Source organism: Elephas maximus, chromosome 3 (assembly GCF_024166365.1).
Source record: "Elephas maximus indicus isolate mEleMax1 chromosome 3, mEleMax1 primary haplotype, whole genome shotgun sequence".
In the NCBI taxonomy this organism is placed as follows: Eukaryota; Metazoa; Chordata; class Mammalia; order Proboscidea; family Elephantidae; genus Elephas; species Elephas maximus.
The window spans coordinates 142,465,757-142,490,359 of record NC_064821.1 but is presented as its reverse complement, the minus strand read 5'-3'; the positions used below and the strand labels follow the sequence as shown (position 1 = coordinate 142,490,359).

At 40.0% G+C, this 24,603-nt stretch overlaps 1 protein-coding gene and 1 non-coding gene across 2 annotated transcripts; both read right to left on the bottom strand.

Moving 5' to 3' along the window:
• Positions 1 to 6,300: 6,300 nt before the first annotated feature.
• LOC126071365 (60S ribosomal protein L19-like) lies at positions 6,301 to 24,323 on the bottom strand. The gene is made up of 3 exons (XM_049875561.1): positions 23,704 to 24,323; positions 8,511 to 8,645; positions 6,301 to 6,481 (listed from the first exon to the last, which is right to left on the bottom strand). The coding sequence occupies exons 1-3, from the start codon at positions 24,312 to 24,314 to the stop codon at positions 6,301 to 6,303; spliced, it is 927 nt and encodes a 308-aa protein (XP_049731518.1). The 5' UTR covers positions 24,315 to 24,323.
• On the bottom strand, positions 15,685 to 15,872 carry LOC126074213 (U2 spliceosomal RNA). The gene has a single exon (XR_007517011.1). It is a non-coding gene; the product is annotated as a U2 spliceosomal RNA (small nuclear RNA).
• Positions 24,324 to 24,603: the final 280 nt, after the last annotated feature.

Sequence of the window (24,603 nt, the reverse complement as noted above, 5' to 3'; positions counted from 1 at the left end):
TTGCTTTCTACCCATGTAGCAGTGCCAGCCCTTTTCCTACCTACCCAATGTTCCACCAGCTTCAGCACCTGGACGAGTGGACAGCTCAACCGGGCTGACTCCCGGCAGCACTCGCAGCAGAACTGACGCTCTGAGCTCTAGCCAGAGCTCTCTCGTGCTTCAGCGGGGCAGCCTGACTTACGAGAACACCATTTCCTACGAGACCACTGCCGCTGGGTGCATATTCAATTCAAACCTCCTTAAGCTGTCGGATTTCCCCCACTCATCTACCCTCCCCCCTTCTCCACCTTCCACACAAAAACAGAAAAGGGAAAAAGCCCAATACCATCAGGGCGTTTGTTGATCAACTTACACTTTGCTTTTGAATATTTAGATACTGCTAGCGGAGCACTATCAGCCGAGGTTTAGGTCCGCATTAAGTACCTTTTGTTCATCGACTCCTGCAAGCCATGTTTATTAAAATCTACATTTCTCTCCCGCCCCAATAACTAGAGGTGTGTTTTGCGGGCAGGGGGCTTTCAGCACCTTTTTATCTCTCAAGGCCACCGCGACTGTCTGCCAGTTTCCACTACTTTCCCACCCTGTCCCCCACACTCCCACACCCAAACCAGTCAAACGATTGGTAATTTGCAGCCAAATATACATAAGAAACGCGACAAAGCAATCGGTTTGAGGAAATAAGCCAATTAAGCTACAGCAGAAATGCATCTCTCTCTCCCCCCACCCCCCTTGCTGCCTCCCTCCCTCTCTCCTTCCCTCTCAAGTAGAAAGGGGGAAACACCACAGAGGGAAAAAATCGGGAGGAGGGTGGCTGTAGACTCTTACAATCAATAGAAAAAGACTATACACATCTTTACTGAATAATACTCTCATTCTCAGACAAAAAGAAACACATTTATCGATGTAAACAGTCTCCTTCTGCCACATATCCCACATCCTTTACGTTTGCTGAGATTTGTCTTGCGGTATAGCAAAGTAACTGTCACAAATCCATCTCGATTGAAGTGCTTACCCTCTAAATCCAGGTTTCAGCGGGACTCCAACTGTGTGTAGAAGCCTGGGAGTCATCTGATGTTCGGTGAGGTAGGCTCTGGGCAGTGGGAGATGCTTTCCGCCGAGTGCCGGGTTACAGTGTTAACAAGCCCTGGGAAGGGACCTCAGCTCCTCACGCTGGCTGTGCCCCAGTGCCTTCGCGTGGTGGCGGCTTGCTCATGCTTCCGAGGAGTCCCAGGCGATAGCCTTCAGCTGATGCGAGCTTCCAGAAAGGAGTGGGGAAGGGAAAAAAAAAATCATCTAATGCAATCAAATCGATCTGATCTACACCATCTGTCGCCTGCCACTATACACAAACGTTAAAATAGGAAAACGGAAAACACTGACAGCCCGAGAGGGTTGGTCTGCAAAGAGTTCATTTTTAGCAGAGTATAATTGGGTATGGTCGGCGTACAGTTACAAAAGCTGCTGTTAACCATCCAGTAGTGGATCCCAAACATGCTAATGGTGGATTAATTGAGGAAGATCTGACGTGCAAGCTTCATAGTCTCTTATTCATGACTTCCCAATGGGAAAGGACCAATGCCTTGTGGGACTATGGTAACATACAGTCAAAAAGCTGCTAAGAAAATGGCTGTGTGTTCACAGCACCTCTCTCTGATAACAAACATATGTCAACTAAAATGGTTTAGTAGAACAGGAGGGGGGGTTGGTGAATAAAATTTTCTTTCCTGAAGTAAGCAGTTCCCATCTTCTTTCCTTAAAGCAAAAAAAAAAAAAAAAAAAAATCTTAACCATCCTTGGTGGGGGGTGGGGAGGATATTTTAAAAGGTTTTTTATCAGATCAAACTGTCATATGAAAGAAACAGAACACTTCTGTGCAACAATTCTTATAAAAAAAAAAGAAAAAATCTATTATCGTTTTTTCCTTACTGTGATCAAAGTAAATCCATAGTATGTACAGTATATAGAAACTCAGCCCAGTTAATTCCAGAAGGATTGACTCAGCGTTGTTTAATATGCCAGGTACCCTTTCGACTTCTTGAAATCAGGATGCCTTTTGGGCAAGGCATTTTGTATCTCAAAAATTGACATAATGAATGTTAAATGTGATTGCAGCAAGGAGATGGGGAAAGGTTTTGTTTTTTTATTTTTTAATTTTACAATTATTCCTCCCAGCCAAAACCCCTTTGGTCCAACCCAGTCGTTATTGATTAGTTGATGGGGGAGATGTAGGAGTGGGGGGAGGGAGTGAAGCTATCAAGGGGGTGGGGAAGTCAGTGTAGATTATCAATAGTAAATAAACTCTATTCCATCTGTAACAAAATATATATATATGAGGATTAAAGACAGATCGCTTACTAATTATCATCATGATATCTAAATAGAAACCATTCTTTTTAAATTAATGTTTTATATCCCTAAAGAAAATATAATGCAAACAATAAGGCAACTGTCCCCCTGTCCCTTGGGATTATAAGATTAAAAAAATAATATGCAGAGTTTATTATCTAGATATGTGACATTCTTTTATTATCTACATCTAAATATTCCACATTTCTTCTGATTTTGTCATCCATTTGAACACTGAAAACTGTGTTTATTTTGATTCTGCTGCCTTTTTTGAGAACATAAATTACATAAATTCTATAGTAAACAATTAGTGTTTAGGATAATTCTTGAGATAACTAAATGTGTCTCCTGAAACTTTGATAATCTCTTTAAGGAAAAAAAAAAAAAAAACACAAACAAAAATCCTTTAATAGTCATGAATTAAATTAGTCTAAAAATATAGTCTGAAGACAAATCAAACAACTTACCTGGTCTTTTGTTTCAATATATATTAATTAAGCACTCTTTCCATCCTACACAACATTCCAGGGTCATAGTCAGAAATCCACGTATAATAGCTCAGCAGCCTTTGTTGTCATTCGTGTCAAGCTATTGCCCCCTGCAGGTTAGGCTGAAAGTGCAAGCAAGATTTGGCCAGGTCCTCCGGAAATTTATGGCAGTCCCATTATTTTTAGTCTCTCCCAATATTTAAATAGAGTAAACTTTTAGCTTTCAATTTGTTTTCATTAGGGTTTAAACTATTTATTTAGAGATAGCTAGTAAATTCAGAAAAATGAGCTTTAAAGATAAATGGTTTCAGTCTTCTAAGAACTTTGCTGGGTGGAGTATATCACATACTTTTTTGTAACACACAAGCATCTGATGCACTTAATATGTTTTCCTTCTTTATTCTCATGAGTAGGTTTGTTAAGTTTCTTTGTGGTTACCTTGAAATTTACCCTTATCTTTCCAGGTTTGAACCAGTCTATCATTACTTGGTATCGCCTTGCTTTCCTCTGCATTAGAAAGTTCCGTATCTACACTGTTTATTCCATCTTTTGTTGTTCTGATGTTGTCGTCATTTACAGACTAACCTCTCTGGTTCCCTGTTGTAATTCTTTAGGTTTGGGATAGTCATTTGATGCTAGGGTTCAAAGATTGACGTTTGCCTCTGTTTTACTTAGTTTTTTGGGTTTTTGCTGTGGAGAGGGGGCGTGGTGCTTCCGTCTCTAGCGCCATATTGGCCGGAAATTAGATGCACTTTAGTTTTCTCCACCTTCCCGGATCCTCTTTGTCACAAGATCCAGCAGAATTCAGAGAAAGTACAACAGAATTGGAATGATTTCTTAATAATAAACGAATAATCCTGGGCAATTTACTAGTTGATGTCAGTGTGCTCTTGGAAAACTCCATGAAGTGCATTCAAATCACACACTTTCAGATTCTCCTTACTGCTGATATGATGGGGACAATTACGCTGTTTTTCTAGATTTTAAAATGAAACATCATTTCAGCCCCCATGCTCCTGCCATCCCATCATCCTTTCCCACAATCAACTTTTCCAAAAAAGAAATCTTGCCAAAATGAAGTAATTTACTGTTCACAGAGTGGAAAATAAATTACATAAACTTTTCCACAGTATTAGAAAGTAGAGCAGGTTTATGGGAATGATTTCAGAACGCTTATGAGAATATTCTTCTATATTTTGGAAGTCAGTGATGTGGCTCTTCACGCTGTGGCATTAAAAACCTTGTGAAATGGTATCTATTATTTAAATACACATTTCATCGAGCAGTGTGCATCATTATGCAAAATATCCTCAACTCTAATAACAAATTATCAATCAGTAAGATTTCTACCCAGTCAAATGTTAGAAATGTTATTTCAACATTGTGTGAAAGTGGCTAGAAACACGAAATGCATTTTCTATTCTAAAGCTATTTTGCAATGCTCACAAAAGGCACTCTGAATAAAGGAAAGTGGCAAGGAAAGACCACTGATGCTTTCTCCAGAGCCTCCAGGATGGACACATAGTTTAAAAATTTCAAATGACTATGCCATCTTTTAAGCAACACTAAAACAAACAAACAAACAAACAAAAAAACTAACGAAGAAGAATGATAACAAAATCCTAATGGCCTATCCTGTTTTCTTATATTTGAAAATTTATTATTGTTAAATTTCAAGTGCACATTATGTCTGCAAATTAAGATTCTTGTGTCTACAATTCATAAACATTTCTGCTCCAAGCAAAGAAGGCTTTGAGCTAGGTTGCTGGGTTATTAATTGCACAAACATAGTGTAGCCAGAATAGCGACTGGTTGCTTGTAGCTGACATTTCCAGCTGTCCTTGAGTGGACATTTTCAAAGAAAAGAAATTCTACCTCGCCCTTCAAAGTCATGTGCCTTATATGTGATATGATTATACACAATTGTGTATACACAAGCACATTGCCATTAAACCAGAAATTTTCAATTATCTTGATTCAAATACCTATCAAATGCCTATGGACAGGGTTGCTTTTCTTCAGCATCTAGAAGTGAGGGATGGTGTCATTTGACCTGTGTATCTGAATCAAGGAAATGTTTTTTGAGTTCTCTCCATGTACAACCCAACAGATTGCCCACAGATGCCCTGAGAAATACAATACTCCACCTCTTACTATTGACAGTGTTGTTATAATTGTTTCTAAATGATCTGAACAGGGTTCTAGAAATCTTGTAATGCTGCTATTACTGGAATCCTGGGTTATTGAACATTCTTATCCTAAAAATTGAAAGACCATCCAATCCTATTCATATGCATCCTATGACTCAACTCAGTTTCCACTTGGTGTGCTGAGTGTGTGTGTGTGTGTGTGTGTGTGTAAGTTCCTCTTGAAAGAGCTTATGTTTCCAGCGGTTTTCAAATGCAAATGGAGTGGGAGTAGGAGTGGCTGTGTGTGGGTGTAAGGCGACTTCGGGGGAGGATGCCGTGGGCAGTAACTTTATTCAAATTCAAGGCCATCACTACCGCTGCAGATCAAAATAACTTGGGTCTGACAGATTCCTTAGAAAGATACAATGTCTCCTCACTCAGACTGAAGCAAACTAAAGGCAGGTCCCAGTACTCGCTTTGTTTAGTGGAGCGAGGGTCCGGAAGACGACCTGAGGCTGCTCCCGCAGGCCGGCCTCAGGCTTTTAAACTCTGGTTTGGCGAAGTGAAGAACGCAGGGCGCCAGGCCCTGTGCGCCATCAAGGAGGATGGCCGGTCGCCCTTGGGTCGGTCCTCCGGTGCGGTTCACTCCTTTTGGAAGCCTCTCTGGGCGCGGCGAGTCCAGGCAAGGAACTCCCGGAGCCGCGCGAGGGTATCGCTTTAGCCACACGGACACTAGTTTTGCAGCCGCAGACTGTCTGCGCTGGCTCGCACCTGGCTATCCTCTGGGAATGAAAGGGGGCGAAAACTCAACCTCCACCCTGGATCTGAGATCGAGGAATGGAAACAAAGCAAAGATGTGGTTACACAGGACACCAATAGACAAGCCGTTGCTTCTCCTGGCTAAGTCGGCCTGCGCTTTGCAGCCCCAGGAGCGCAAAGCGCTGTCGGCGCGGGGGCTAGGCCGTGGGGGAGTCAAGGTTCTCCCCGCGCGAGTCCTGGGCCGCGCGGGCTCTCCGGTCCTCTAGAGCCGGTGCCAGCGACCTCGGCTCGCCTCCTAACGCCCTCTCGAGGAAGGCTGCCCGCTCCGGGCCAAGATCGACCTGGGCGGAGACCCGAGCGAGGCGACGCCGCGGGACTGCGAGTCGTGGGGTAAGGCGGAAGTTCGGACCCTGTTCAGGAACTCGTCCGACTCTTCCAAATTTGTCAAGTCTAGGAAGCTCTTGGAAGGCTCCTTGGGCTTTCGGCGAAACCCACTGTGTGGCTCATCTCTACTGGTCTCTTTCAAACCCTCGCCTTCCTCCCCAGGTCCTTCTCTCTTCAGATCCCCCGCCCCTTCCCTAGTCCCCGCCGCGCCGGCTGAGCCGGCGGAGCCCGGGGAAGCGCCGCTTTAGGCAGAGCGAAGGAGCCCCCTGCTGGCCAGACGCGGCAGGCGCGGGGACCCGCTCGCCGTCCCCTCCGTCCGCGGGTGCGGTCCCACCGGGACTCCCCTCGGCCCTCCCGCGTCCCTGGCTCTGGGGGCTTGTTAAAAGAAACAGAAAACAAAACAAAACCCCAAACTAACAGCAAACAAAGCGCCAAAACCCACTCTCACCTCATCTACGCTCAGAGGTAAGTGTGGGTCCAGCCTCTCCTTGGCCCCTTTCTGACTGACCCTGCCGAGGTCCTCTGGGCTGAGGTCTGCCAGAGACAACATCCCCCACCCCGCCAAAGGTGGGGGGGGAATCATGGCTGCTGGTGAAAACACGTTCATGCAGGCGTCGCGATCACACACACACGCACATACGCGCACACACACACACCACTCACAACCAAACCCACACTTAGCAGCCTTGGAAGAGGGCTACTGAGGTGCATGTTTCTGGAAGCGTTTCATTAATTGTTGAAAGAAATATTTACTAATATTCCGGATGGTAGGAAGCAGCAATAATTCTGTGGATTGGGAGAGAAGGGATAAGGAAGGATTCCCCTCAGTTTAACCCTCTTCCCTTCTTGGGCGTGAGTCCTACCTTCAGTCTCAGGTCCTGGCCTGGGCCCAAGAGTTTTCATCCTCAGACTCTGAAAAAAAAAAAAAGGAGAGAGAAATTCAGCTACTTCTGGTGGGTTTCCTGTGCCCTCCCTTCCCCCACTCGGCCACTGGTGAAGGGATTGTTTTGTTTATCCAGACAATTCATGAGTTACTTCTGTGTGGCGGTTTGAAATTAGCTTAACCTTGAAATAGGCTATATGCTTTGAGTGACAGGTTTTCTGGTCTTAGGTAAAGGTTATTAAAAATCACAATGTTTGTTTCTATTCAGGCAACCTTGAGTTACAGATGGGCAGAGTATCTTATTATTGTGACTTCCAGGAATGTCGTTGCCTCTGGATGTTTACTGTCTTTGGAGAACAAGAGTTAAAAAAAATTTTTTTTTTCTTCATAAGTTTAGGTAAACAATAAGTATAAATCCAGTAAGAGATCAGTACTATTTGCTTTCTTCTTCACACACTTCTGGGCAAAGAAACTAAGCGATTTTGACTGTCCCCGAAACTAATACATAGTAGGCAAGATTAAAAAAAAAATTAAGATTTAAAATGGCATATTTTCACATGAATTACAGAGTCTTGACCCCTAAGAAAGAGATGGGGTGATAACATAGATCCAGTACATCTGAGCAGACCATGGAGAGTTACAGTTCCTGAGGATAACAACAATCGTAGTAATAACCAACATGTATTGAGTGTTTACTCACTGCCAGGTGCTATGCTGCAGCCTTTACCTTCATCATCTCATTTAATTCCCATGGCAATCCTGTGTGCTAGGTACTATTAAAGTTCCTCATCTTACAGAAAGGGAAATTAAGGCTTGGAGAGGTTAATTTACTTGCCCAAGGTGGCAACAGCTGGTAAGCAGAAAAGCAAAGTATCAAAAAGCAGGCAGTAGAAGAGATACCTTGAGAATTCTTGCTTATTGTATTGAATTCAGATTAGGATAATAAACTAAACTGATATATCAGGTATGAGTCTTAGCCTTCCATAGAAACAAACAAACAAAAATTCTGGAAAGAAAGCATTTAATAAAAGGGGACTGTTTGGTCTGTGAAATGCTTACTGTCAATTCCCTATCCCCATTTCACAGATGAGAAAAAGGAGAGCATGAATTCAGTTAGCTACCATAGTAACGGGCATGGCTTTGAATTAGATTTTCTGATTCTAGCTCCTCTGTCCTTTCCACTTAACCACACTGCCCAAAGCAAACAGGATCCTTACTTTTTCTCAAAATGCTAGACAGTAAATCATGAACATCTCAGAGCTCTTATTTTTCTGTGAAGAACCTTTCTTTCACCGTAATTGTGAATGCTTGTTTTATATCGAAATGATGCAAATGTAGAAATAGTGCTGTTCTCAGTGGTGAATTAAATGACATAAAAATGGCAAAAGCCTAAAATAACTACATCAGCTCTACTTGAAAAGCAGTTAAAAAGATATCTGAAAGATACTTCAGTACAATTTTAATCTTTTCCACCCTCCAAGACCCATCCTACCTTACCCCAGTAAAGTCATTCCACGTTACATTTCTGCTGGCTTTTGCTCACAAAGGAGTTTAATACTAACAAGGTTTTGGTGCTTTTCATCTCCATTCATATATTCCTTCTTTGCAGCTGTGAACGGTACAGTAACAATGCCAAAGCAAACCTCTGGAGTGAACCTTTTAACGGGAAAAAATATACAATATTAATTGGCAAAAGATTTTTGACTGGCATCCACGTTTTAACTCACACTTACGACTGAAGTATATTGTGTAGAGCTGATTTACCCTGCGTTGGACAGTTAGCTCCAGGTACAGAATCTGTTTCGTAAAAGGGTTCTAGGGTTCTTCTATATTCAGTAGGGCTCAAAGTACCAGAAAAAGCCAGACAAAGTGCCTTGAATCACTGATTGGACTATAGCCCATACGTTTCAGCTTTCTCCATCATTTGTGTGCAAATTATTTGGCTACATGGCCTCCTGTCATGTTGGGAATCTGTGATTTTTCCAATGGTTAATTAAGTTGGATATGATTGTTAATGTCAAGTTGGGATTTTTCTCCCTTTCTTTCTCATTAAAACCTGTAATATCAATATTCGTTTCAAATTATTATATAATGAAGCTTGTTTTTCTGAGTGAGTTTATACCATAAACACTGCCACAGATTTTAGACCTGAAGTAGCTTTTTGAAATTATCAAGTTTAACCCTTTTATTTTGCTGATGAGTAAATTAATGTCCCAAGAGATTATGCAGAATTGTCAAGGTCACCCAGATAGTTTAGAGGAAGAAGCCCTAAGGCCAATGTATTCTCCACAGCATCATGTCCCCTCTTATTTGAGTGTCACAGATTCAGTCAGTCACTCATTCAACGACTAGTTATTGAACTTAGGAGCCCTGGGGGCACAGTGGTTAAGAGCTCGGCTGCTAACAGAAAGGTCAGCGGTTTGAATTCACCAGCAGCTCTGCGTGAGAAAGATGTGGCAGTCGGCTTCTGTAAAGATTACAGCCTTGGAAACCATATGGGGCAGTTCTTCTCTGTTCTATAGGTTCACTGTGAGTCAGAATCCACTCAACAGCAACCTATTTTGGTTCCCCATGAACTTGGCAACTCTCCTGGGCAGTAGGAATTCAACAGAAGGAAAAATAAAATATTCCAGAAGAGGCCCTAATTTGTTGAAATTTATATTCTGGTGATAGAGCAGGACAAAATCACATGCCAGTCTTAACAGTGATTGTAAAGACATTTTATAAAGGCGTCTTCCTTAAAAAACAAATGAACAAACCTCTAATGTGTTATACTCTGCAAGACAGACAAACATGATAATATTCTTTCATATTTCCTGTTAAAGAAATTTGGGCAATTCAATGCTAAATGATGAAATTACTGATGGGCAATTAGAAATAATCATAGCAAGCCTTAACCATGTAAGTAGAGTTCTCAGGTTATGAGTCCGTAGATCACGGATCACTCTTTCCCAGAGTCTTTCTGTGGTGTGGGAATTAAATGCCTTGGAGAAAACAGAGATTTGTGTAGGAGCTGGGATAAAGAAATAATAAAGAGATCAAAGAGGAAACTATTCAACAAGATGGTGTTAAAAGTGACAAAATTTCAAATGTATATTAGATTGCCCTAGCTGATGAACCAAAGGGCCAAGAGAACACTACAGAAAAAGTTTAAGGCACAAGCCTCAGGGTCTATTATAATTGGTTTTTGTGATTAGATCAACTTCCTCCTTTTAGAATATGATACAGAGTAAGCCCCCTCCCCCATGGGATAATCGGGGAGGGGAGGGTGTCAAAAATTCAATCCTGTAGAATCCTTCATTTAAATATTGTGAGGTTTATAAAATTATTTTTTCAGAAAATAGAACTGGCCATTACAAGCAAAACATACATACATGTACATCGAACTGAAAACACGATCAAATGATTAATATATAGTAACATCCTAAAACCTCTGCTGCTCCTGACATAAGAACTTTAGCCCGTCAGAGTTTGGACAAGAAGAACCTATGACCAATTGTCTCATATCCACATTTGCATCTGGTGAGGGTCACTTTTTTTCCAGCATTTTACTGTATTTGACTTGGTACTGAAATGAAGCTCCCTCTTGGCAAGTACACTAGTGGAACTTTAGTTAATGGGGAGAGGAGACTTGTCTGATGTTACAAGGGGAAAAGTCTGATTAGCCCATTCAAGTTTGCTTTGTATTTTTTCCTGCCAATATATCAGTATTTTGTTCTGAGTTCCAATGAAGCCATAATAGTTTGGCTATTTCACGTTTGGTCTTCCAGTCATGCGGTAGGCAGGACTGGTTAAAATAAACTACTATATGATTCTTCCAGAGCGGGGGCCACCCTAATCCAATTCCTTGTAAATGGATGACAAACTCTTGCAGAATTTCTCCTTCTGGATCTTGGGATGTCATGTGGTGGTATCAACCAAGGAAATGATTAGGTTGGATCCTTGGGAGAGTTGCTGATCTTTTTCCTGCCTCCAAGTGTAACCAAGACCAAACTGCATTTACATGAAGTGTTGCGCTGCAGAGAAAATGGTTGAATTGTTCTCTCTCCTACTGGTATTACCGAGATTAGAAGATATAAGTAAAGAAGCCTGGGTCGCCTTCAACTTTTCCTGCTTGCAGGCCAGCCGAAGAAGTGATAGCACGCTCCCCCTCCATGATCACTGAAAGTGTGACAAATCTTAGCTAAAGGAAAACATGAGATCTGAGATCTTTTTGCCCTGCCTGAAGGTCGGAGTGAGCTCATGAAACAATTATGTTGGCGCTCCTAAGTGATGTGACTGAGGTTATCCTTCTGGAGGGGTGAAAAGGTCTTTGTGAACCATACTGCGTTTGGAGTGAACCCTCAGTAGAAAGAAAGAGAAAAATTCTCATTTGAGGTGGGGCTTGAGTGACAAGAGAAGCTTTCAGCCTTGAGGTTTATTTGCTCTGCACTGCATCAAATAATACCGTTTTTGTGTCCTTAAATCCATACTTAGCTAGGCATTAAACTCGAGGAACAATCTGTGTATCGAAAATAAAGCCGTTTCTATTTGAAAACAAATGGAAAAAAATAATTATTTTTTCCACAGATGTGTACCCTTTTAATTGATCAAATGCATCCAAGAAATTCTGCTGGCGATTTGAACACTCTGTAGGTGTTGTCGCTGCTCTAAATTTGTCTGCAAGAGGAATTGTAAATGGTATTTACCTTTTAATTAAACAAAGCATCTTGCAAATTAAACACATGTTCTCGCACATCAAAATTTAGTTAACATCCTTTTCATTGTTCATCCTGCTGACACTCTGACAGCATCGTGAGTCCAAACACAATATAGAACCACGCGGCTTCCCCCTCCCCTGCACTCTGCATTCTTCCGAGTAGATGATATCACATGCTAGAGTACACTCTGTAACCGACTTCTAATAACTGAGCCGCTTTTTCCATTTAATATACTTAATATTGTGTAAAACATGGGACTGCACTGGTGTGTCCAGAACCTGGAAAGCTTTGGACACTGATCTGACATATGTCTTATAATCTTACACTGGAAATTTGACAGTGAGTGACAGAATACCTTAGAGGAATATGAGAAGCTGATAAAGGCAGAAGCAGCGCGCGTGAATGCAGAGTCTGGTTTCTAATAGCTACATACTTTTTTACATGCATACCAGTAATTTGACATTTATAATTCACTGTGGAGCTGAATTTCTGTCATTTTCTTACCGTCAGGTCCTCTACATTTTGAAATAAATGTCCCTTCTAATTATTATATGAATTTGAACTCCAACATTCAATTTTTTTTTTCCCCTGTCCCTTGTAATGGAGTACTACATTTGGCTGAAGTCTGATCTGCAAGGGCATTTAGGAAATGTGATCATTTCAAACCTATCCCCACAAACTGTACACGGGAACCCCTTTCTTGACTCTACTCTCCTTACTTGTGAAACTCCTTGTGAAAGCTTGAAAACCCAGCAATCAGTACTATTTCTGAGTAAATAAAGTTATTTAATGGCAGAGTAAAATGGAGATAATTAGGATATAGTGTTAATGAAACAAAAGTCAGAGAAAGGATTTTCCATAAAGCAAAAATGTAGTTAACGGCTGTCACTCAGTTGTACTGGTGTTCATGAATCTCTTTTATTTCTGTTTATATAATTGAAATAAAGTCATTTGCTTTGAACGTTGCCAAAGTAGAAATGCTTCCTGTTTTGAAAAGTGGAATCTCAGAATAATAGTTAAAATCCAGGGTGAGATGCGATCTTCTCTTAGGGTCATGACACATCTGAGATTTTTTCTTTTTTAAAGTTAAGGGAATATTTTCACAGTTAGTGTTCCGTTTTAAGGTTCAGGTAAATATTATGTTCAAGAGATGCTACTCATGTAAGAAGTTGCTTTGAGGGACAGAAACAGTTGGTATGGATATGAGTAGGATATCGGGAGAACAGCCCCTTAGTGTTATCATAAAAAAGCTTCAGCTCAAAAGAATAAAATACCATTTTTCTTTGTCCTGACCAAGTATACAATAAAAGTACACTTTGCGAGTACAAAATTTTATGTTTTAAAGAAGTGCTTATAAAATCATTGCTACTATGATCCTTGTTTGTTGATTAAAATAAAAATAAATAAATGCTCACACATACAACTTGCTTGATTTCAAGGAGATGAATAGAATGTAAATATACTCAAATAGGACTTAGGATAACTAAATCCGTTTCCCTAGATTTAGATATGGCTGAAGGTTAGGGACCTTGGCTAGTTGCAGAGTTTCAAAATGCTGTTATTTGCTTTTATACCAGCACAACTTCTGTTTCCTTGTTTAAACGTTTTATGATTTAACTGGATACAATATTCCAACTATAAAGAAAATCTATGGCAGCCGACAAGTTTCAGAAATATTGATTGGAATTTCCACTGATGTGTAAAATGTGCCTGAACTGTATAGACGCAGATTTTCTGTCTGAAAAAAAATTTTTTTTTTAAAGTTTGATATTGGTCCTCATGCCACTTGGTTTTACTAAGCTTATGCGGGATAAAGTGTTGTTTTAACTCTTCACAGAACTATCCAACATGTAATAATTCTTACAAGGGAGATATGAGGCTTCATTCCTGTAGAGTGTTTTATATAATATATTCAATAATGTGCTCCTAAGATATTTTATACGTCCCCTGGGTAGCACAAACGGTTAAGTGCTTGACTACTAGCTGAAAGGTTGGCAGTTCAAACCCACCCAGAGGCCCATGGGAAGACAGGCTCGTTGATCTACTTCTGAAATTTCACAGCCTTGAAAACCTACCGAGTGCAGTTCTACTCTGCATACGTGGGGTCGCTATGAATCGAAATCGACTCTATGGCACCTAACAACAAAAAAATATTTTATATATCAATTTCCCAAAGGATAAATGAAAATTTTCCAAAAAAAAAAAGACAGCAACAACAAAAGTCAAGCCTTCGTCCATGCTGGCAAAATGGTCAGTGTTTTTTCAGTTTTTGCTCAGTGCTGCCAGGTACTGTGCTCAGTGTGTAACATAGGCCATCACATTGCATCTTACCAGTAATCCCGTATGGAGGGACTCTGAAGGGACTGAGACTTCCAAGACGGAATGTCTTGTTCAGGTCACCCATCTAGTAAAAAGTGGAGCTTGGTTTTAAATCATGTCTTGATTTAAGAGGCAAAGTTGGTATTTATCATGCTGTTTAGCTGCACATGGCTCAATAAATATTTATTCAATGAATGAATGAATGAATGTGGTAGAATTGAGGCCAGAACACAAGTGTCCCCAGTCCCAATCCTTTTTTTTTGTTTTTTGCATCTTATTACTTTAGTCCTCAGAAAGAATGGGGTAACATCTCTACTTCTGTGTGCAGGAAATTTGGCTCTATCCTTCAGTACATAAATTTTCTTTTTCTGCCTAAATCAAATGAGGCCTAAACTAAAAGCAGTTCAGCCAAAGGAGAGTCATTCAAAGGTTGATTTCAAATTGAAATCATGTAAAAGCAACTAAACATACAGTATTTTTCAGAAGACCCAGAAAATCACATTGACTTCTGATAAAGTCGTTATTATTGATTAGTATACTATCCTCATCCCTGTGAGCAAAGGGACAGAGTGGCATGAGATAAAGTGGGTGTCATTGCCAGGCATATTGCAAAGGCTTCAGGAGCCTGGGGAAACGTTTGGACTGTGCTGATTTTATATCCAGGAGTTCAGAAGAAAAAATAAATGATTGAGCCATTTATCTATCTCTGTGATTAATCTATGTTATACTAACATCTGGCTATTTGGAAAACAATTGATTACTTTATTCGGTATTCATTTATATATTTAGTGTGATATAACTTGGGGCTGATTCTTCTAATATTTCTATGGTGTGTCAGCCATATGACTGTTCTAGGGAATCTTGGGGTGCCCATTAGGGATAATCGTGTAAATGTAAAGTAAGAGAATGCCATGAGTTTTTATCAGGAATAAAATAGTTTTTAACGCAGCAATCATGTTGCCACAGGTGTAAGAGATACACCTAGTTGAGCATAAAAAATGTACAAGTTGAGGCAGTATATGAGATCCAGTGCTACACAGGTCCTCATATGCCACGTCACTGTCTGTGCGAATATCACATTAACCCGTAAGTAGCAGCTGCCAACCAGATGGTTGGCAGTTCAAATCCACCAGGTGCTCCTTGGAAACTCTGTGGGGCAGTTCTACTCTGTCCTGTGGGATCGCTATGAGTCGGAATAGACTCGATGGCACTGGGTTTTTTTTTAGTTGTCATTGAGTCAGTTCTGACTCATGGCGACCCAGTGTCTATCAGAGTAGAACTGTGCTCCACAGGGTTCTCAATGGTTGATTTTTCAGAAGCAGATCACATGTTCTTTTTTAAAAAAATTATTTAGTGCACTTTAAGTGAAAGTTTACAAATCAAGTCAGTCTCTCATACGAAAAGCCATACATACCCTGCTGTGCGCTCCCCGGTGCTCTCCCCTTAATGAGCCAGCACATTCCTCCTCTTAGGTCTTTCTTTTGAGGCACCTTTGGGTGAACTCAAACCTTCAAACTTTTGGCTAGCAGTTGAAAATGTTAAGCATTTTTATCACCGAGGGACTACCATCATATTTTACACAACTTAAAAGCCTTCAACAGCACCTTATTTTCTAAGGTAAACTTTCAGAGTCCTGAAGCATGTCAACCAAGGCACATCCTGGAGGTGCTCAATAAATACTGTTTTTCTTTTTGGCGGTACTGCAATACCGGGTTGATGAATGGGGTGGATGAAGCACGCTCCCATTCCATTTTCAAATTCCAAAAATCCATTTAATATATTGTCATCAGACGTGGACGTATCAAATATTAAACTGAAAGGACAGTTTCTATACTTGATCTTAGCCAAAAGGTTGAGAAGCGATCAATAAATATTTTTTGAATGAATGCATGGATACTTACTGCCATAGACTGTGTCTTGAATTCACTTAAGACTTCTCAAACCCCATGCATTTACCAGCCTCTGAGCCTTGCTTTATGCTTTTTCCAACTGAAGGACTTTACCCACAATACTTTGGAAAAATGCTTCTTTCATGTCAAGCATGTCCCAAACTTTACGTCATCCATGAAGCTATTCTGGCCACTGTTCTTGAGCACCCCCTCAAAAGTTGGAAGTAAATCACTTTCTCCTATTACATCGTACTTTCTCTGCTGCTATTGTGGCATGTGTCATGGTTTATCTGTTTTATAGCTGTTATGTGTTGTTAGTTGCCATCCGGTTGGTTCCGACTCACAGTGACCATATGTACAACAGAATGAAACACTGCCTGGTCCAATCTCACAATATGTACTATGTTTAAGCCCATTGTTGTAGCCACTGTGTCAGTCCGTCTTGTTGGGGGTCTTCCGCTTTTTCACTGACCCTCTACCAAGCATGATGTCCTTCTTTAGGGCCTCGTCCCTTCTGATAACATGTCCAAAGTATGTGAGACGAAATCTTACCATTCTCACTTCTAAGGAGCATTCTGGCTGTACTTCTTCCAAGACAGATTTGTTCATTCTTCTGGCAGACAATAGTATATTCAATATTTTTCTCCAACACCATGATGCAAAGGCATCAATTCTTCAGTCTTCCTTATTCACTGCCCAGCTTTTACATGCATATGGGGCAATTTAAAATACCATGGCTTGGGTCAGGTGCACTTTAGTTCTCGAGGTGACAGCTTTGCTTTTCAACACTTTAAAGAGGTCTTTTGCATCAGGTTTGCCCGATACAGTACGTCATTTGATTTCTTGACAGCTGCTTCCGTGGGTGTTGATTCTGGATCCAAGTAAAATGAAATCCTTGACAACCACAATATTTTCTCCATTTATAATGATGTCGCTTATTTGTCCAGTCATGAGGAACTTTGTTTTCTTTATATTGGAGTGTAATCCATACTGAAGGCTGTAGTCTTGATCTTCATCAGTAAGTGCCTCAAGACCCCTTCACTTTCAGCAAGGAAGGTTGCGTCATCCACACATCGCAGGTTGTTAACTAGTCAGCTTCCAATCCTCTTCATATAGTCCATCTTCTTGGCTTATTTGCTCAGCATATGGATTGAATAAGTATGGTTGAAGAGTATAATCCTGACACACATCTTTCCTGATTTTAACCCACACAGTATCCTGTTGTCCTGTTTGAACGACTGCCTCTTGGTCTAAGTCCAGGTCCCACATGAGAACAGTTAAGTGTTCTGGAATTTCCATTCTTTGCAATTATCCACAATTTTTTATCATCCACAAACTTGAATGCCTTTGCATAGTCATTAAAACACAGACAAACATCTTTCTGGTATTCTCTGCTTTCAGCCAGGATCCATCTGACATCAGCAATGATATCCCTCATTCCACATCCTCTTCTGAATTCCCTGTCAATGTACTGCTGCAGCTGTTTTTGAATTATGTTTAGTATAATTTTACTTGCCTGTGATATTAATGATATTGTTCAATAATTTCCACATTTCATTGGTTCAGTCCATTGGAATGGCCAATCCTTTGGAATAGTCACGAATGTGGATCTTTTCCAGTCGATTGGCCAGGTAGCTGTCTTTCAAATTTCTTGACATAGATGAGTGAGCACTTCTAGCATTATATCCATTTGTTGAAACATCTCAGTTGGTGTTATGTCAGTTCCTGGAGCGTTGTTTTTTACCAGTGCCTTTAGTGCCTTTTTTTTCAGTGCAGCTTGGACTTCTTCCTTTAGTACTGTTGGTTCTTGATCATATGCTACCTCCTGAAATAGTTGAACGTCGACCAAATTTTTTTTGTTCAGTGACTCTGTATATTCCTTTCATCTTCTTTTGAGGCTTCCTGAATCGTTCAGTTTTTTGCCCATAGAATCTTCAATATTGTAGCTTGGGACTTGATTTTTTTCTTAAGTTCTTTCGCCTTGAAAATGCCAAGTGTGTTCTTCCCTTTTGGTTTTCCAACTCCAGGTCTTTGCACATTTCATCATAATACTTTGTCTTCTCGAGTTGCCCTTTGAAATCTTCTGTTCAGTTCTTTTATTTCAACATTTCTGCCGTTTGCTTTAGCCACTCTACCTTAAAGAGCAAGTTTCAGAGTCAGTTCGGACATCAATTTTCCTCTTTTTTTTTCTTTTCTGTTTTTTTTTTTTTTTTTAATGACCTTTGATTTTCTTCATGTACAATGTTCTTGATGTCGTCCCACCAACTCATCTGATCTTTGGTCATTAGTGTCCAATGCATCAAATTTATTCTTGGGTTGGTCTCTAAATTCAGGTGGGATATACTCAAGGTCATGATTTGGGTATTATGGACTTGTTTTAACTTTCTTCAGCTTCGGGTTGAACTTAAATATAGAGCAGTTGATGGTCTGTTTCACTGCCGGCCCCTGGCCTTGTTCTGACTGATGGTATTGAGCTTCCATCGTCTCTTTCCACAGATGTAGTCACTTTGATTTCTCTGTACTCTATCTGGCGAGGTCCATGTGTATACTCACCATTTGTGCTGTTGAAAAAGGTTGTTTCCGGTGAATGAGTTGTTGGTCTTGCAAAATTCTATCATGTGATCTCTGGTGTGGTTTCTGCCACTAAGGCCATATTTTCCACATACTGATCCTTCTTTGTTTTCAACTTTCGCATTCCAATCACCAGTAATCATCAGTGCATCTTGATTTTACATTTGATCAATTTTAGACTGCAGAAGTTGGTAAAAATGTTCAATTTCTTCATCTTTGGCATTAGTGGTTGGTGCATAAATTTGAATAATAGTTGTATTAACTGGTCTTTCCTCTAGGCATATGGATATTATCCTACCATTGACAGTGTTGTACTTCAGGGTAGATACTGAAATGTTCTTTTTTTTTTTTTTTTCCTTAAAACACTCTGATTTATTTTCTCTAAAAGAAATACCCTTGAAATAAGAATAAGAAATATTTTCTTAAAATACTCTGTAATTTGAACTGTTCATTCCAGAAGAGTAAAAATCAGTGTTTCCTGTAAATTATTTTGTACAGCCTTATTAATATTTTCAGAAACCCTGGTGGCATAGTGGTTAAGTGCTATGGCTGCTAACCAAGAGGTCGGCAGTTCAAATCCACCAGGCGCTCCTTGGAAACTCTATGGGGCAGTTCTACTCTGTTCTATAGGGTCGCTATGAGTCAGAATCAACTCGATAGCAGTGGGTTAGTGGGTTATTAGTGTTTTCATTAGATTTTTCTGCCTTCTAAAGGTACAATTTTGAGTTTTTTCTTTTTTTTCCAACTCATGGCGACCCATGTTCTTTAGAGTAGAACTGTGCTCCATAGGTTTTTATTTATTTATATCATATTTTAGATGAAGGTTTACAGAACAAAGTAGCTTCTCAATAAACAGTACAATTTTTTTTTTTTTTTATGACATTGGTTAAAACCCCACGAAATGTCAACACTCTCTCTTCTTGACCTTGGGTTTCCTATTACCAACTTTTCTGTTCCCTCCTGGCTTCTAGCCCTTACCCCTGGGCTGGTGTGCTCCTTTAGTCTCCTTTTGTTTTATTGGCCTGTCTAATCTTTGGCTGAAGGGTGAACCTCAGGATTGAAGTCATTACTGAGCTAAAAGGGTGTGCAGGGACCATACTCTTGGAGTTTCTCCAGTCTCTGTGAGGCCAGTAAATCTGGCCTTTTTTTGTGGATTAGAGTTTTGTTCTACATTTTTCTCCAGCTCTATTGTGATCCCTGACAGAGCAGTCTGTGGTGGTAGCCAGGCACCATCTAGTTATACTGGACTCAGACTGGTGGGGACCGTGATAGTTGTGGTCCATGAGTCCTTTGGACTAATCTTTCCCTTGTGTCTTTAGTTTTCTTCATTCTCCCTTGGGGTGAGACCAGTGGAGTATCTTAGATGGCCACTCACAGGCTTTTAAGACCCCAGACGCTATTCACCAAAGTAGAATGTAGAACATTTTCTTTAAAAACTATATTATGTCAGTTGAACTAGGTGTTCCCAGAGACCATGGTCCCTGCAGCCCCCATCCCAGTAATTCGGTCCCTCAGGGAGTTTGGATGTGTCTATGGAGCTTCCATGGCCTTGCCTTGTACAAGTTCTGCTGCCTTCCCTGGTATATTGTGTACTGTGTTACCCTTCACCAAAGTTACCACTTATCTATTGTGCATTTAGTGTTTTTCCATCCCCACCCCGCCTCTCCCTCATAACTATCAAAGATTTTTTTTGTGTGTGTGTAAACCTTTTCACGAATTTTTATAGTAGTGTTCTCATACAATATTTGTCTTCTTGTGATTGGTTTATTTCACTCAGCATAATGTCCTCCAGATTCATCCATGTTGTGAGACCTCTCCAACATTTGTTATTTTCTGTTTTTTTTTGATTAGTGCCAGTAACGTCGAGGTAAGAGGGTATCTCATTGTAGTTTTGATTTGTATTTCTGTAATGGCTAATGATCGCGAGTATTTCCTCATGTGTCCCTTAAATGCATTGCCATCGAGTCGATTCTGACTCATAACGACCCTGTAGGAGAGAGTAGAACTGCCTCATAGGGTTTCCAAGGAACGGCTGGTGGATTCGAACTGGGGACCTTTGGTTAGCAGCTGTAGCATTTAACCATTGCCTGAAAGTTTTCTTTGGTGAGGTGCCTGTTCATAAACTTTGCGTTTTTTGACTGGATTATTTGTCTTTTTGTTGTTGAGGTGTTAAAGTATTCTATAGATTTTAGAGATTAGACCCTTGTTGGATATGTCATAGCCAAAAAATTTTTTTCCTAGTTTGCAGGTTCCGTTTTTACTCTTTTGGTGAAGTCTTTTGATGAGTGTGTTTAATTTTTAGGAGCTCCCAGTTATCTAGCTTATCTACTGGTGTTTGTGCATTCTTAGTTATAGTTTGTATTGTGTTTATGCCATGTATTAAGGCCTCTAGTGTTGTCCCTAGTTTTTCTTCTGTGATCTTTATCATTTTAGGGTTTATATTTAGGCCTTTGATCCATTTTGAGTTAGTTTTTGTGTATGATGTAAAGTATGGGTCCTCTTTAATTTTTTTTTTTTTTACAGATGGACATCCAATTTTGCCAGCACCATTTTTTTTAAAAGACTGTCTCTTTTCCCAATTTAATGGACTTTGTTCTTTTGTCAAAGATCAGCTAACCATTGGTGGATGGATTTACTTATGGGTTCTTGTTTCTGTTCCATTGGTCTATGTATCTGTCATTGTACCAGTACCCAGCTGTTCTGAACACCATGGCTGTATAGTCAGTTCTGAGACCAGGTAGTGTAAGGCCTCCTACTTTGTTCTTTTTCTTCAATAATGCATTGTTTATCCAGGGACTCTTTCCTTTCCATATAAACCTGGTGATTAGTTTTTCCATCTTGTTAAAGAATGCTGTTGGTATTTGGATTGGGATTTCATTATATCTGTAGATCACTTTGGGTAGAATTGACATTTTCACAATGTTGAGTCCTCACTTCCGTGAGCAAGGTATGATTTTCCATTTATGAGGGTCTCTTTTGGTATCTTGCAATAGTGTTTTGTAGTTTTCTTTGTAGGTCTTTTAGTTAGATTTTGGTTAGATTTATTCCTAAATATTTTATCTTTTTAGGGGCTATTATAAATGATATTTTTTTCCTCATTTCCTTTTCAAAGTTCTCTTTGTTTATGTATAGGAATCCAACTAATTTTTGTATGTTGATTTTGTATCCTACTACTCTGCTGAATCTTTCTATTCATTCCTGTAGTTTTCTTGTACAATCTTTGGGGTTCTCTATGTGATAGAATCTTACCATCTGTGAATAGGGGTAGTTTTACTTCTTCCTTGCCAGTTTGGATGCCCTTTATTTCTTTTACTTGCATTACACTCTAGCTAGGACTTCTAAAAAAAAAAAAATAGCACCATGTTAAGTAGGAGTGGTGATAAAGGCCATCCTTGTTTTGTTCCCATTCACAGGGGAAATGCTTTCAGCCTCTCTACATTGAGAATGATATTAGCTGTTGGCTTTGTATAGATGCCGTTTATTATGTTGAGGAATTCTTTTCCTATTTTATTGACAGTTTTTTATCAGGAATGGGTGTTGGACTTTATAGAATGCCTTTTCTGCATTGATTGAGATGATCATGTGATTCTCTTCTTTTGTTCTATTTCTGTGGTGGATTACATTGATTTTCTAAGGTTGAACCATTCTTGTGTACCTAGTATGAGTCCCACTTGGTTGTGGTGTATTACTATTTTTTTGATACAAAGCTCAATTCCCTTGATTGGAGTTTTAGCATCTATATTCATGAGAAATATTGGTCTGTAATTTTATTTTGTGATGTCTTTGCCTGGTTTTGGTATCAGGATATTGCTGGCTTTATAGAATGAATTTGGGAGTATTCCTTCCTTTTCTGTGCTCTAAAGTATTCTGAGTAGTACTAATGTGAGCTCTTTTCTGAATGTCTGGTAGAATTCTCCAGTGAAGCAGTCTGGGTCAGGGATTTGTTGTTGGGAGTTTTTTTTTAATTACCTCTTCAATCTCTTCTCTTGTTATGAGTCTGTTAAGATTTTCTATCTCAGCTGTGTTAGTTTAGGTAGGTTGTTTCTAGAAATTTGTCTATTTCCTCTAGGTTCTCAATTTGGAGTATAATTTTTCATAGTATTCTGTTATGATTCTTTTTATTTCATTTGGGTCTGTTGTAATGCCCTCCGTTTCATTTCTTATTTGGGTTATTTGCATCCTCTCCTGTTTTTCTTTTGTCAGTTTGGCCAACAATTTGTCCGTTTTGTTGTTGAAACAACTTTTGGTCTTGTTGATTCTTTCTATTGTTTTTCTGGTCTCTATTTCATTTATTTCTGCTCTAATCTTTAATATTTCTTTTCGTCTGATGCCTGTGGGCTTTGTTTGCTTTTATTTTCTGTTTGTTCAAGTCGTAGGGCTAATGTTTTGATTTGGGCCCATTCTTCTTCTTTTGTGTGTATTTATTGCTTTAAATTGGTCTCTGAGCACTGCCTTTGCTGTGTCCCAGTTTTGGTTTGATGTGTTTTCATTCGTATTTGATTCTAGGATTTTTTTTCCCCCTCTTTAATTTCTTCTATTCCCCAGTTGTTTTTAAGTGAGGTGTTTTTCAGTTTCCATGTATTCGATTTTTTCCCTTGCTCTTCCTGTGATTGATTTTTACTTTTATGGCATTGTGATCAAAGAGACTGCTTTGTGTTATTCTGATGTTTTGGATTTTTATTGAGTGTTGCTTTGTGGCCAGAGATGTGGTCTGTTCTGGAGAATGTTCCATGTGCATTGGAAAAGAATGTATACTTTTCTGCTGTTGGGTGGATTGTTCTATATAAGTCTGTGAGATCAAGTTCGTTGATTTTGGCCTTTAGATCTTCTGTATCTCTGCTGAGTTTCTTTCTAGATGTTCTGTCCTTTCCTGAGAGTGGTGTGTTGCAGTGTCCTACTATTATCGTGAAACTGTCTATTTCTCTTTTCCATGCTGTTAAGAGTTTGTTTTATGTATTTTGGAGCCCTGTTGTTGTATGTGTAGATATTTATTAAGGTGTGTCTTCTTGGTGAATTGTCCCTTTAATCATTATGTAATGCCCTTCCTTGCCTTTTATGGTTGATTTTGCCTTAAAGCCTATTTTATTGAGATTAGTATTGCCACTCCTGCCCTTTTTTGGTTACTGTTTGCCGGATGGTTTTTTTTCATACTTTAATTTTTTTTTGAGAGGCAGGCAGATAAAGGCTTGTTTTATTGAACAACTGATCTATGTGACTGCCAAAGCCATTATGTACAGACAAGAGATGGGGAGCAGCTTTATTTCTTGGTTTTCTCCCCCTTGGACAGTCTTGATGATCTCTTCTTTCTTGGCTTGGAGCCGCTCCTCACGGCACTTGCGTGCTTCCTTGGTCTTAGACCTGTGGGCCTCAGCCTGGTCAGCCAGAAGCTTGTTGTGGGCCTTGTCTGCCTTTAGCTTGTGGATGTGTTCCCTGAGAATCTGCTTGTTCTTAAACACATTCCCCTTCACCTTCAGGTACAGGCTGTGATACATGTGGTGGTCAATCTTCTTAGAGTCATGGTATCTCCTGAGCAGCTGGTGCAGAATTCTCATCCTCCTCATCCAGGTCACCTTCTCGGGCATTCGAGCATTGGCAGTACCCTTTCGCTTACCTATGCCCATATGCTTGCCCTTGCGGTGGGCTAAGGTATTTTTCCGGCATCGAGCCTGAGAATGGACGGTCACAGGCTTGCGAATGATCAGGCCATCTTTGATCAGTTTTCGGATTTGCTGACGGGAGTTGGCATTGGCAATTTCATTGGTCTCATTGGGGTCCAACCAGACCTTCTTCTTGCCACAGTGGAGGTCACTGGAGGCAAGCCTCTTCTGAAGCCTGAGCATACTCATGGCTCTGGCCGCAGCACCGAAAGGAAAGTCATACTTTGATTTTAATGTATTTATATCTTTGTGTCTAAGGCGTGTCTCTTCTAGACAGCATATTGATAGGTCATGGTTTTTTATCCATTCTGCCAGTCTGTCTCTTTATAGGTGCATTTAATCCATTTACATTCAGTGTGATTATCAGTAGGTTTGAGTTTATTATTGTCATACGATTTTTTTTTTTTTTGTGGTACTGAGTTTTCTTTGTTCCTCTTACATTCCTGTGCTGAGTTCCTTTTGTTTGTAGATTTTTTTT